General features: G+C 32.0%; 2 protein-coding genes across 2 annotated transcripts; both read left to right on the top strand.

Moving 5' to 3' along the window:
* The first annotated feature begins 9 nt into the window (after positions 1 to 9).
* Positions 10 to 6277, top strand: LOC127183196 (protein FAM177A1). The gene is made up of 5 exons (XM_051139083.1): positions 10 to 196; positions 1645 to 1779; positions 1882 to 1948; positions 5338 to 5432; positions 5660 to 6277. Exons 1-5 carry the CDS (start codon positions 185 to 187, stop codon positions 5846 to 5848), a joined length of 498 nt encoding a protein of 165 aa, XP_050995040.1. The 5' UTR covers positions 10 to 184; the 3' UTR covers positions 5849 to 6277.
* Positions 6278 to 10298: 4021 nt separating this feature from the next.
* On the top strand, positions 10299 to 14002 carry LOC127183238 (uncharacterized). The gene is made up of 2 exons (XM_051139169.1): positions 10299 to 10446; positions 13387 to 14002. The coding sequence occupies exons 1-2, from the start codon at positions 10305 to 10307 to the stop codon at positions 13857 to 13859; spliced, it is 615 nt and encodes a 204-aa protein (XP_050995126.1). The 5' UTR covers positions 10299 to 10304; the 3' UTR covers positions 13860 to 14002.
* The last annotated feature ends 320 nt before the right edge of the window (positions 14003 to 14322 follow it).

Genomic DNA, 14322 nt, shown 5'->3' with positions numbered 1-14322 from the left:
GTCAGCAAATATGTAACCCATGTGCCCTGGAACGAAGTTAGACAAACAACATCCGTGTGCATGAAACTAACTTCCTCCTGTGATGGTGAAGGAAACTTTCGTGTGAGGAAAATTGTTATTCGAGGATTTTTTTCTTGAAGATATTCTCAACAAAAGAGCACAACGCAACAAGAAAAGGCACAACATGCACACAGACGTAAGTGTGTTTTCTCTCAGTTGCATTAGATCAGCTGTCTTCATCTCAAGAGCAGCATGTCAGTATCTGCGTTGTTATCTTTTAGCTTTTTTAACCAAGCCTTTATTTAATGTACGTACATGTATTGCAGCACCTGCCCTTGGTAAACACCCCTTCACACTTCCTCACAAAAATTCAGGCTTAAATGCAAAATGTATGATTTTGAATGGCATATAAAGTTTATAAGACCACACAGTTTTATTGTAAACTAATAAACTTAATGTGATGCATATTTGGCAGTCGTACATAAATGAAACAGCTCATATTTCTGTAATAGTACTAATAAACTGAATGTGTTTTAAACGCACAGTAAGCAGGGTTATATATTTATTGCACATTTTAACTGAATATTGCTTGTTTCTCAGCTAGCCATATTTTAACCTTTTTAATTGAATGCATTTAATTGTTTTCACTCTAAGCAATTTGTGGAAATGCATTTTGAAAATGATTATTTAAAATCAAATAGACACTTTATGATTTTTTGAGTGCAGAAATCTGACCTCTTTATGTGTGACTGACAAATATGTATCACGTTAAGTTATTATTTTATGTTAAATGTAATTCAAAATGGATAAAAGATAAAAATTATATGCAATTCATAAATCTTAAATTTAGGCCTAAATATCATAGGTTCAGTTTTTTTTTAATTGAGATTTATACATTATCTGAAAGCTGAAAATAAATAAGCTTTCCGTTGATGTATGTTTTTTTAGGATAGGACAATATTTTGCCCGAGATACAACTACACTGTAAAAAACAATTAAAAAAATAAGTTGTTAAGTCAACTTCAAATAATTTGTAACCTGGGTGCCTTAAAATTTTAAGTTCAGTCAACTCCAAGTTTATTTAACTTGAAATGTTAAATTATAGTAAGTGACAACTTCGATATTTGAGTTGAATCAACTTAAAAGTTTAAGGCAGCTGGGTTACTTACCCATCTGTTAAGTTTAGCAAACAAAAATATCGAAGTTGTTACTTAGTACAACTTAACATTTCAAGTTGAATAAACTTATTTTAGTTGACTGAACTTAAAATTTTAAGGCAGCAGGGTAACAAATTATTTTAAGCTGACTCAACAAATTGTGTTTTTTTTTACTTTTTACAGTGTATTTGGAAATCTGTAATCTGAGGGTGCAAAAAAGTCAAAATATTGAGGAAATTGCCTTTAAAGTTGTCTAAATGAAGTTCTTATCAATGCATATTACTAATCTAAATGAAGTTTGATATATTTATGATAAAAAATTACAAAATATCTTCATGGAACATGATCTTAATATCCTAATGATTTTTGGCGTAAAAGAAAAATCGATAATTTTGACCCAGACAGTGTATTGTTGGCTATTGCTGCAAATCATCTTCACTGTAAGAAGAAAAGTTTAGTTTTGATCATCCACAATGCTGATGTACAGGAGCCGCTGAGAGACGTCAATCCTAGACAGGTGAAGGTGATTCATTTCTCTAGTGGAGAGACTCTGACAGAGGATGACAGTGAGGAAGAAGAGGCACAGCATCAGCTTCATCAAGCACCCAGTGCTTCTAACCGGGTCAGTATGAATGACACACTTAATAATAGAGTACTACATTTTTTTTAATATTTTAGGTATATGCAAACAACCAAAGGTTGTTTACTATTTATTACCTTTTAGGGAAACTGGACATGGAGGGATTATTCTCGGGTTTGGGGAACACAGATTTTGAGAAAGTCCTTGCGATGTAAGAAAAACTTGGAAAACACTTATATTTTTAAGGACATTCACAAGTCATTGTGTAATTTTATATTACATATTCATAAAACGAAAACTTTCATGCTAATAGGTAAAGATAAATTTACATGCAACCAAATAATAAATTAGTAATCGGACTGACAGCTCAATTGGACTAAAAGCCTCAATATAAAAGGATAAAACGAACCGAATGAGATCGATCCTATGGAAGCCTGTTTCAGCCATAAATTAAAAAATCGGTCATAGCGACTTTTATCTCACAATTCTGACTTTTTTCGGAATTGTGAGATATAAACTTGCAATTGCGTTTATAAAGTCAGAATTGTGAGATAAAAACTTGCAATTCTATTTTTTTAAATGTATTTCTTTATTTTGTTCCACAATTTTGACTTTTTTCTTGCTGTTGCGAGTTTGTATCGCTCAGAATTGTGGGGAAAAAAGAGAAAGTCCAATTTTGAGGGGGAAAAATATGTTCTTAAGTCACAATTCTGACTTAATTCGCAGTTGCCTGTTATAAAATCACAACTGTGAAATATAAACTCGCAATTCTGAGAAAAGAAGTCAGAATTGTCAGTCTTGCAATTCTGACTTGATAACTCACAATTATGAGTTTATATCTCATAATTCTGAGAAAAAAAGTCTGAATTGTGAGAAAAATTTGCAATTACCTCTTTTTTTTTTTTTTATTCAGTGGCGCGAACGGGCTTCCATACGATCCATATAAAACAACTGCGCAGACTTAAAATAATCCGATTAACAGGAAAGAGTGTGTAGATATGAAAGCCCACTTCCACCACTGAATTAAAAATAAAAAAAGTAATGACAACTTCTTATCTCAAAATTTTGACTTTTTTCGGAATTGCGACTTTGTATCTCACAATTCTGAACTGTGAGAAAAAAAAAGAAAAAGTCCAATTTTGAATGGGGAAAAAATATGTTCTCAGAATTGTGAGTTTAGATCTCACAGTTCTAACTTAACTCGCAATTGCGTGTTAAAAAGTCACAGTTGTGAAATATAAACTCGCAATTCTGAGAAAAGAAGTCAGAATTGTCAGTTTAGTCTTTATCTTGCAGTTCTGACTTTATAACTCACAATTGCGAGTTTATATCTCACAATTCTGAGAAAAAAAAGTCTGATGTAAACTTGCGTTTGCGAGGAAAAAAATGTCAGAATTGTGAAAAAATGTGTGAAAACATTTCCACCATTGAATTAAAAATAAAAAAAGTAATGGCAACTTTTTATCTCACAATTCTGACTTTTTTTTCGGAATTGTGAGATATAAACTCACAATTGCATGTTATAAACTCACATTTGCCAGAAAAAGGTAAATGCGACTTTTTATCTTACAATTCTGACTTTTATTCTCGCAATTGCAAATTTGACCTTGCAATCTGCAATTGCGAGAATAAAAGTCAGAATTGTAAGATAAAAAGTCGCATTTACCTTTTTCTGGCAAATGTGAGTTTATATCTTACAACTCTGAGGGGAAAAAAGTTTGAATCGTGAGATAAAAAGTTGCAATTAACTTATTTACAATTTTTTATTCAGTGGCGCAAACGGGCTTACTATCCGGATAAAAGGGTTGTGTAGACCTAAAATAATCAGATCAACAAGAAAGAGTGTGTAAATATGGAAGCCCGTTTCTGCCTCTAAATAAAAAATTAAAAAAAAAAGGTGATTGCGACTCTTTATCTCACAATTCTGACTTTTTTTTTTTTTTACTTTTAGTTGTAAGATATAAACTCACAATTACATGTTATAAACTCACATTTGCGAGAAAGAAGTCAGAATCACAATTCCGGCTTTTTTTCCCAGAATTGTGAGACATAAACTCGCAATTGTGAGTTATAAAGTCAAATTCTGAGGGGGAAAAAGACTGACATTCTCAGAATTGCGAGTTTATATCTCACAGTTCGGACTTAATAACTCGCCGTTGCACAGTATATCACAATTCTGAGAAAAAAAAAAAAATGCGAGTTTGTATAATGAAATTCTAGAAAAAAAGTCAGAACTGCGAGATAAAAAGTCACAATTACCTTAAACGATATACACTACCATTCAAAAGTTTGGGGTCAGTAAGACTTGTAATAGTCTTTAAAGAAGTCTCTTATGCTCATCAAGGCTGCATTTATTTGATTAAAAATATAGAAAAAAACAGTAATATTGCAAAATGTTTTTACAATATAAAATAATGTTTTTTATTTTAACATACTTTAAAATAGAATTTATTCCTGTGATGAAAAGCTGAATTTTTATCAGCTGTTACTCCAGTCTTAAGTGTCACATGATCCTTCAGAAATCATTCTAATATGCGGATTTATTATTAGAATGATCAATGTTGGCTAATATCAACAGTTGTGCTGCCAAATATTTTTTGGAACCTGTGATTTTTTTTTTTTTTTTTTTTTTTTTTTTTTTTTTTTTTTTTCAGGATTCTTTCATGAATAACAAGTTTAAAAAGTACAGTGTTTATTCAAAATATAAATATTTTATAACAATGTAAATTATTTATTATTAACTTTTAATAAACTTTTAATTATTAACTTAATACATCCTTGGTGAATAAAAGTATTAATTTCTTAAAAAAAAAAAAAAAAAAGAAACAATAAAAATGTACTGACCCCAAACTTTTGAATGGTAGTGTACACTGTAAAAAATAAAAAACACAATTTGTTGAGTCAGCTTAAAATAATTTGTTTCCCTGCTGCCTTAAAATTTTAAGTTCAGTCAACTAAAATAAGTTTATTCAACTTGAAATGTTAAGTTGTACTAAGTAACAACTTCGATATTTTTGTTTGCTAAACTTAACAGATGGGTAAGTAACCCAGCTGCCTTAAACTTTTAAGTTGATTCAACTCAAATATCGAAGTTGTCACTTACTATAATTTAACATTTCAGGTTGAATAAACTTTTTTTGAGTTGACTGAACTTAAAATTTTAAGGCAGCCAGGTTACAAATTTTTTTTAGTTGTCTCAACAAATTGTTTTTTACAGTGCAGTGCTGTGATGCGTTTGTTTACATCATGTATTTTTATTCACGTTAGTGGAGACTGAAGATTTTTTAAATGTTTTCTAAAAAGCTCTTGGGACATAGAAATGTCATAAATGTTTCATTTTGGACATGTTATCAAGGCAAAACAGCCATAGTCTCCCGTTCTGAAACCAGCGACTGTGCATGTGCAGAAGAGTCATTTGTGATTGAAAAATGAGTAAAAATTGCGTTTATATAATGTCTTTACTAAAGATTCAGGTGTGGATAGTAAAACAGACTTTATTTTAATTCTGAAGCATTAAGTATGAGTGATACTTGTCTAATTACGATAATACAGAAATATTGTATGTAATCATTATAACTATATGACTTCGTTTCTCTGTAGTTTGTGATTTTCTTGGAGAGAAAATGGCTGGTTTGCTGGGTCTGAATACTGCTAAATATCAGTATGCTGTTGACCAGTATCACAGAGAACATAAGGTAGCAAATTTCCTAAAACTTTCAACAGTACTCTTATATGCTTTATGTTTTTGGAGAGACCCTTTTGAATTCCTAAATATCAAAACACAAATCTAAAGAACTTATAGACGTAATGAAGCCTTGAGAAAATGCAAATATTTCATTTGAAATTTCATAACAGATTATGTTACTTACATTTGTGTGTTTATATAGTTTGATGTATAATTCAGAGTGTTTTGTCTGTGCAGAATGAAACAGAAGGAGAAGTTTTGTCTGCAAGCACCAGTGTGAATAATGACGAGAGAATTAACCTGTCAAAAACTGTGAGCAAACAGTATGGAGCCACAAATGTGCAGGAACAGACAGAACAACAAACCCTGAAAGAAACGCTACGATATAAAGGGGAGCAGAACGAAGGATACAACTCTAATGAATAATGGATCTAGAAGATCTAAAAGAATGTGAATTTTTTCATTTCCTTGATCAATATATGGCCATCAAACTAAGCATTGAAGGTATTTCTGATAAAAAATAAAAACATTTTGGTTCAAGGACATAGGTTTGATTTTGGCATTGGACATAACAGCAGACAACAGACATTTAATTGCTTGATCAAAATGATTGCTAAGGACAATTTAGTTGTCACTGGATATTAGTTGGGATGTGTCTCTAGCATCCCTACTAAATTCTACACTATATTCTTCTAAGAGAATATAGGAAAATATAACTTAATTTGTGTTTTCTGATGTTCTGTTTCTTTATTGGACCAGTATGGAAACTATCCACAGAAAAAAGTACTATCCACAAATTAACCATAGCATTTGTAGTTAAACTCTGTTTACTACACTTTTACTATAATAAAACCATGGCTGTACGTTTCTTAAGGTATTTCTGTATACTTTCTGTATTTTTTCTTTGTTTTGTTTTTATAACATTACTGCTGCATTAATAGTTTGATGTTTTCTACTGTTTTCTACTGTTTAATTTAAAGAAAGGAAATCAGAAAAAAGATTGGTGAGACTCGCTCCGAATTCGTGATCTGAATCAAATGATTCGCGATTCGAGCTTCGAAGTATCGATGTGAATAATGATTCTCGAACCATCATTTCAGATCGGGAATTTGGAGCGTGAATCATTCAGTTCGCGAAATGATTCGCGAAACCGCTCCTAAGTTCTGATTTAACAAAAAAAAAAAAAAAAAATCACGAACTCGCGCCGAATTCCCGATCTGAATCAATTCGCGAACGTGATCCTAACTTCTAATCTGAATCAAAAGATTCACAAACCCGCGGCGATTCCTAAACTGAATCAAATGATTCGCGAAATCGCTCCTAAGTTCTGATCTGAATAAAAAATATCACGAACCCGCGCCGAATTCCCGATCTGAATCAAATGATTCGCGAACGTGCTCCTAACTTCTAACCTGAATCAAAAGATTCACAATCCCGCGGCGAGTCCTGATCTGAATCAAATGATTCGCGAAATCGCTCCTAAGTTCTGATCTGAATAAAAAATATCACGAACCCGCGCCGAATTCCCGATCTGAATCAAATGATTCGCGAACGTGCTCCTAACTTCTAACCTGAATCAAAAGATTCACAAACCCGCGGTGAGTCCAGATCTGAATCAAATGATTCGCGAACCCGCTCTGAAGCTCAAATCTAAATTAAATGATTTGCGATCTGCGCTCCTAAGTCCCGATCTGAAATTAATTCTTTAACCATCATTTCAGATCGGGAATTCAGAGCGGGAATCATTCAGTTCGCAAAATGATTCGCGAAACCGCTCCTAAGTTCTGATTTTAAAAAAAAAAAAAATCACGAACTCGCGCCGAATTCCCGATCTGAATCAATTCGCGAACGTGATCCTAACTTCTAATCTGAATCAAAAGATTCACAAACCCGCGGCGAGTCCCGATTTGAATAAAATGATTCGCGATACGTGAAGTCCCGATCTGAATCGAATGATTCGCGAACCCGCTCCGAAGCTACAATTTAAATCAAACGATTTGGATCCGCGCTCCTAAGTCTCGATCTGAAACATTATTCTTGAACCATCATTTCAGATCGGGACTTCGGAGCGCGAATCATGAAAATGAATCGCGAACCCGCTCTAAAGTTCCGATCTAAATCAAATGATTCATGATGCGCGATTTGAATTCCGATGTTAATCAAATGATTCGTGATGTGCGATCAGATTGGAGCGCATCGAAACAATAAATCATTTTGAGACGCAATCTTTTGAAATTATTTTTGCTAGTGAATCGCTTGAACTGAGTGATCGAAGTCACGCGCTTGAATCAATCGGAGCGGTTCCGGCATAAATGACTCACTTAAACGATTCTGTTTGTCTGTTGCTCCGCTTTTCGCTTCTTCAGTCATGTTTACACGACACTGTCGGTACTATTCCTGTCTTAGCCCGCTATAACGTAAAGATATTACCTAGGATAAGCGGGGAAAATGTATGTTAACAAAGAAAATATCCAACATAGGCCTAAATCTACGAACATATTGAGGTGAGGTACTGCTAATTAGTAAAACACTCCATTAAAATGACGAGCAAATGAGGAGCTGCAGCTCAAAATGGAAATATTGTGCTAGATGATGGAGTTTGTAGCTTAATTCACTATATTTGAAATAGTTTGAGCACTGCAGTTCAGCTGGTAAAACCATTAAAGTGAATGTTAAAATAATCAGTATATACTGTAATTCATTTTTAAGAAATTATTGTTTTTTTCGGGCTGTGCTAGTCTATATAAGGTGATAATCAATGTAAAAAAAAAGAGCAGATGAACACAAAACAGTTAAAGAGGGTACATTTTATCTTTAAAGTTCATCTGAACTGTCCTCCTATGCAGGGTTGCCAGGTTTACACAACAAAACCCGCCCAATTGCTACTCAAAACCAAGGCCGGTTCTACGCAGGGGCAAGAGGGGGCAGTGCCCCCTCAAATAAATGTCTTGCCCCCTCAAATCAAAATTTTGAAAACTTGAGAAAGCACATGTTAATATACTCACAAAATGAATATATTACAAGTTGACAAAATGATCTGCGGTAGCGGAAAAATCCGCCGAAAAAGGGACACTACATTATACGGTATTAGATTTTCCTCATGTCTCTGTCCCTCCGCTGTGTGTATTCATTCACAGGCTGCAGCGCACGCACACACGCGCACACACACACACTCCTCCCCTGAGCCCTCGGTAAACATCCAATCACCGTCCGTATGCAAATGAGTCAAGAAGCAGGCTAACGTAGTGTTGTGTCGGATTTCAGCGCGGTCACGGAGTGGAAAGACTTTGAAGAAGCTGCAGCGTTTTTATGAAAAAAAAAAAAAAAAAAAAAAAAAAAAAAAATATATATATATATATATATATATATAAAAATGAATAAAAAAACATAATATGATCTGTTCTATAGCCCATCTGCTTTTACTTAGTTTTTTTTTATTATTCATAAGACAACCTTTCAGTTTTGTAAATATTCTAGTAATAGTGTTAAGTCTTACTTTAGGTTAAACGTTTTTGAGAATTAGACCACCCAGCTAAAATAAATGTTATGTTGTTGATTGATAAAATCTGGATTAAGGATATTTTATTTTATTTTGTTTTATTTATTTAATTTTTATTTTTCAGTTTCCCCTCTGAGGGATTGCCACCTTATTCTGGTCAGGGGGTTTGCGTGCCTCAGTGACCTTAAGAGCTATACCAGCAGGAGCTTAGTCTTCAAGTGGGACACCCAAATTGGACAGGTCTGAAGGTAGAGGCCTGACAAAGTGCAATCCACTTCTCCAGGCTTTGGACACAGCTAACAACACAATTCAGCAAGGAAAATACTGTTACTATAAGCACAGGGAAAAAAACAGTGCTCGAACATGATGTGTACACATGATGCCCCCTTCACATTTCTGACTGCCCCCCCATATGTGCCTGTCTAGAACCGGCCCTGCTCAAAACTAGCCCAAATCGCGTTCCGGGGTATAAAATACACGTTTTTATGGGTTCCCCCGGTATTTCAGGGGCTAAGTATGACGTTATTGGGGTCGCTTCAACCCGCAGCAACAGTGTTAAAGTAGCCCAGTTCCGCGGGAAAACCGCGTACTTGGCAACACTGCTCCTATGTTTGAAACACTTTGAATGCGCAGTTTTCTAACACATTCTGCATTGCAGATGCGTACGAAATTATAACAACAGTGATTAAATACTCTCTGAGCAAAATTATTGCTAGGTACACGTCTACTAAATTCTACACTCTTCTAGATTTAAAGTAGAGCAGCACTTATTACATTTTAGGCCGCTTACGGACACTACATTTCCCAGCTTGCACTTCGGTAACGCAACATGTGACTTAAAAATACGCATGCGCAGATTCCTCGCTACTTCAAACAGTCAGATTCTTACGAAATAAATCAAGCGGATAGAGTGGCAACGTGTAATTAGTATCTAATACGGGCGGGGTCTGTTATTTCTGATTGGACAGGTATGATGATCAGGCACGTCTGTTTTAAATAACTTTTACATTTTTGTTTAGCTGTAATTCACCCTCAAAACCGCTAGGAAAGCTAGGCGTTCGTTGGAATTGTCACGCGGTATATGTTACTTTTCTCCGCGCTGGTCGGGATGAACCAATCACAGCCGTGTGTGATTACTAGCGATCAATTTGTAACATCAACTTGTAGCGAATCCGCTATGGCAGAGTTCTAATTGTAAAGAAATTATTATTAATAATAAATTAAAAGATGATACATAGTTGTCTCCAATAAGACAAAAATCGTGCTTAAATGCGAACACGGTCCAATGAGAATTAGGCTTTTTGGGCCACCGAGCGCCCCCTGCAGGAATAACCGCTCATGTGTCATTACACACCGTTATTAGCTGGAAAGATTTGCCGCCCAATGCTAACAACAATGGAGGAGAGGTTAATAGCAGCGGTGTCCGACTATCCTGAGTTATACAATTCTACAATAAATTCATATAAAGACGCTGCCAGAAAAGCCAAAGCATGGAGAGCCGTGAGTCTGCAAGTTGAAATTCCAGGTAAGATTTGAGGTTTTTCAAGTTGTCTGTTGCTTACTAAACTGCTAGCTGTTAGCTTGTTGCAGAGTAGGCTAACAGCAATCCAGATTTGAAGATTTAAGTTATATATCATGAATGCTGTTTCCATTTCATCAGAGAACTATCAGAACATGTTTTTGAGTTGCAAAGGCGTTTGATGGGTGAATCGGGCTGATGTGACACTTTACTGTACGCAAACGTGAGTTGTTTAGAGTTTGGTGACCTGCACAGTAAAGTGGGATTTGATTTCATCCAAAGTTCATAGAGTTTGTGCTCTGCGTTACAGCTACAGCTGAATTTTAGTTTGATGCACAAAACGATAACTTTAATTAGAGATGCATCAGTCAGATTTGTTTTTTGTATAGTGAAAAATGTGAAACAATTAGTTTAACATTCAGTAATTGTTTGCAAAGTATGATGTACACGCATGCACTTTTTTCTGATGCTGTATGCATACATGAAATGCATGCCTAGGACCAATTTAGAACATAATTTACAGAAATAGATTACTAGATATGTTTTTTAATATGCTGGGAAAGTTTTACATATTCACTGTTGCATGTTGTAAATTATGATCTAAACTGGCCCTAGACGCATTTATTTTTATGCAAGAAAAAAAATATAAATATATATATCATTTACATTTTTCTTTTATGTTAATTAAATTTAAATATGCAATTTATACAATTTAAATAAATTGTAAAATATGTATTTAGTGTATATATACATAATTATGTTTAAAAAACTACTTATTGTAAGATGTGTTAATTACACTATTCATTAAATATGCTTAAATCAATATTTATTAATTATTGTAAAATTATTTAATTGTATTATTAAATATACATATGCTTAAATTACTACTATTACTACTTGTAAGATTTATTGTTATTGATTTAAATATGCTTAAATCACTGTTTATATTACTATAATTTATTGTTAATTATGTTATAAATTAAACATGCAGTGCCGTTGCGCTACGGGTGTCCCGAGTTCAAATCCATCTCGAGGACATTTCCCGATCCCACCCCCTTTTTTCGCTTCCTGTCCTGTATGATCTGTCCTATCATAATAAAGGCCAAAAATAAATCTTAAAAAAAAAAAAAAGGCAAAGATATTAAAGATGTTTAAAGTACAATTGTAAAATTATAAAATATGCATGTGTGTGTGTGTATATATACATAAACATTAGTAATAATTATACTATTAATTAAATATGCTTAAATCATTATTTATTAATTATTGTAAAATTATTTAATTCTATTATTAAATATACATATGCTTAAATTACTACTTATTGTTAGATTTATTAAGTTAATATGCTTAAATCACTATTTATGACAAATTTATTGTTAGTTATTTATTGTTAATTATATATATATATATATATATATATATATATATATATATATATATATATCAATATTTTAATAAAAAATACACAATTAATATAATTATTATTAATTGTTTAAATTATTACTTATTGTATGATATATTAATTATATTATTAATTAAATGATTAAATCAATAATCTATTAGTTATTGAACAATTATTTAATTTTATTATTAAATATATTATTAAATATATTAAATTACTACTAATTGTATGATTTAGTAAGTTAATATGCTTAAATCACTATTTATATTACTGTAATTTATTGTTAGTTATTTATTGTTAATTATATATTTAATCAATATTTTAATAAAACAATATAACATGTAATTAATATAATAATAATAATAATAATAATAATAATAATAATAATAATAATTATTATTATTATTATTATTATTGTTGTTTAAATTACAACTTATTGTAAGATATATTAATTATATTATTAATTAAATATGATTAAATAAATAAATTATTAATTATTGTAAAATTATTTAATTCCATTTATATATACATATGCTTAAATTACTACTTGTAAGATTTATTAAGATTTATTGTGTGAACACACTTGGTCTTTCTGATTATTATTGTTAATTAAATATGGTTAAATTGTAAAATATATCTATTTTTAATGAATATTTTTAGAATATATATATTTAATTAATATAATATAATTGTTTAAATTACTACTTATTTTAAGATGTATTAATTATATTATTAATTAAATATGCTTAAATCAGTATTTATTAACTATTGTAAAGTTACTTAACTCAAGTAGTAAATTAAATGTTTAAATTACTACTTATTGTAAAAATGTATTATTAATTAAATATGCTTAAATCACCATTTCTTGATTATTGTAACATTTATTGTTAATTATATTATGAATTTAGCATACATATTCTTAAATTACTACATCATTGTAAGATTTATTGCTAATAATATTATTAAATATGCTTAAATCACTTTTTGATTATTGTAACATTTATTGTTAGTAATATTAATTCAATATGCTTAAGTAGCTTTTTATTAATTACTGTAATTTAATTATATATATGCTTCACCATTTGTATTATAAACTGAATTATATTATTTAAATATATGCTTAAATTATGATTATTTGAGTATTGCAATTTTTTTTATATTTTAAATATTTAAGTTAATTTATTATTTTAAAATATAGTTAATGCTTAAATCCTGCATTCTGAAAATTTGTTGTTTATTAAATTATTTAAATGTACGTATTATTAAACCACTATTTGTTATTATATGATATATTGTTAATTTTATGTATAATTTGTTGTTGTTTTTTTTAATTGTGCATATGCTAAAATGACTGTTAATTGATTATTGTTACTTTTTTTTGTTAATTGCATTAAGTATTTATATGCTTAAAAACAGTAAATTGCAAAAAAAAAATTACAATGATGAAATATGTCACCGTTTATATTTCATGACTTTTTTTGCCTCAGTTGAGCGTGTATGATATCATGCATGTTTTAAGCAGTATTTGTTGCGTCTCTGTGCAGAAGAGGACTGTCGCAGGAGATGGAAGAGTTTGCGGGACATGTTCATCAAAGACAAGCGTGCGGAGCAGCGCCGGCGAGCCTCGGGAACGTCCCACCGCAGCTGGAAGTACAGCTGGCAGATGTCTTTCCTGACGCCTTTCATCCAGTCCAGATCGCTGGCCGCCGACGAGCCCGAGGAAGACCGAGACGAAGAGGACAAGGAGGAGGAGAGGACGGCGGACGGGAACTCGTCGTTTGTCGTCCAGGACTTTGAGGGGGATCACGGGATGCTGGACGGATCCTCGCACTACTCGGCGTCGGGGTCGCAGGGCTCGGGACGCAAGAGGAAGTGGCAGATGGAGGCCAATGAGGACTTGGAGGACGAGATGTTCTTGTTTAGTTTACTGCCGTATCTCCGACGGCTGCCTTACGCCAAGAAGAGCGCCGTCAAATTAAAAATTCACCAGCTGTTGTACGAGGCAGAGTTTAAGTGATGTTCTATAGTTTCTTAATATTTTTCTATCTTTTATTGAAATTCTATCCACTGCATTTTTTAACATTCATAACATATTGTATCGATGCTGGTAGATGTTTGTTTCATCGGAGATCAGTGATTAAACAGACATGTGCACTACGAGAGTGATGTTTGTGTCTGCAAATATACAAGTTATTTTTTGTACGAAACTGCATCTCAAAAAGATGAACGCTAAAATGTACTGTTTGAGTGTATTATTTTACTAGCACTGTTATTGTAATATAATTGAGATACTATTGTAGTTTTTATTAAGATTTTGGGTTTTAGATTTAACATTTAAATTTTAGTAATTAAATCTTTTTTTTAATCATTTTAAAAAATGTAAATGTTTTTAATAATTTATATCAGTTTTATTTTAGCATATCAACTAATTTTAAAATAAAATTTGTTGAAATAAAAAGTCATTTTTAATATTGTATTTA

Source organism: Labeo rohita, chromosome 20 (genome assembly GCF_022985175.1).
Source record: "Labeo rohita strain BAU-BD-2019 chromosome 20, IGBB_LRoh.1.0, whole genome shotgun sequence".
In the NCBI taxonomy this organism is placed as follows: domain Eukaryota; kingdom Metazoa; phylum Chordata; class Actinopteri; order Cypriniformes; family Cyprinidae; genus Labeo; species Labeo rohita.
The sequence above is the reverse complement of the archived record's forward strand: the minus strand, read 5'-3'. Positions and strand labels throughout refer to the sequence as shown.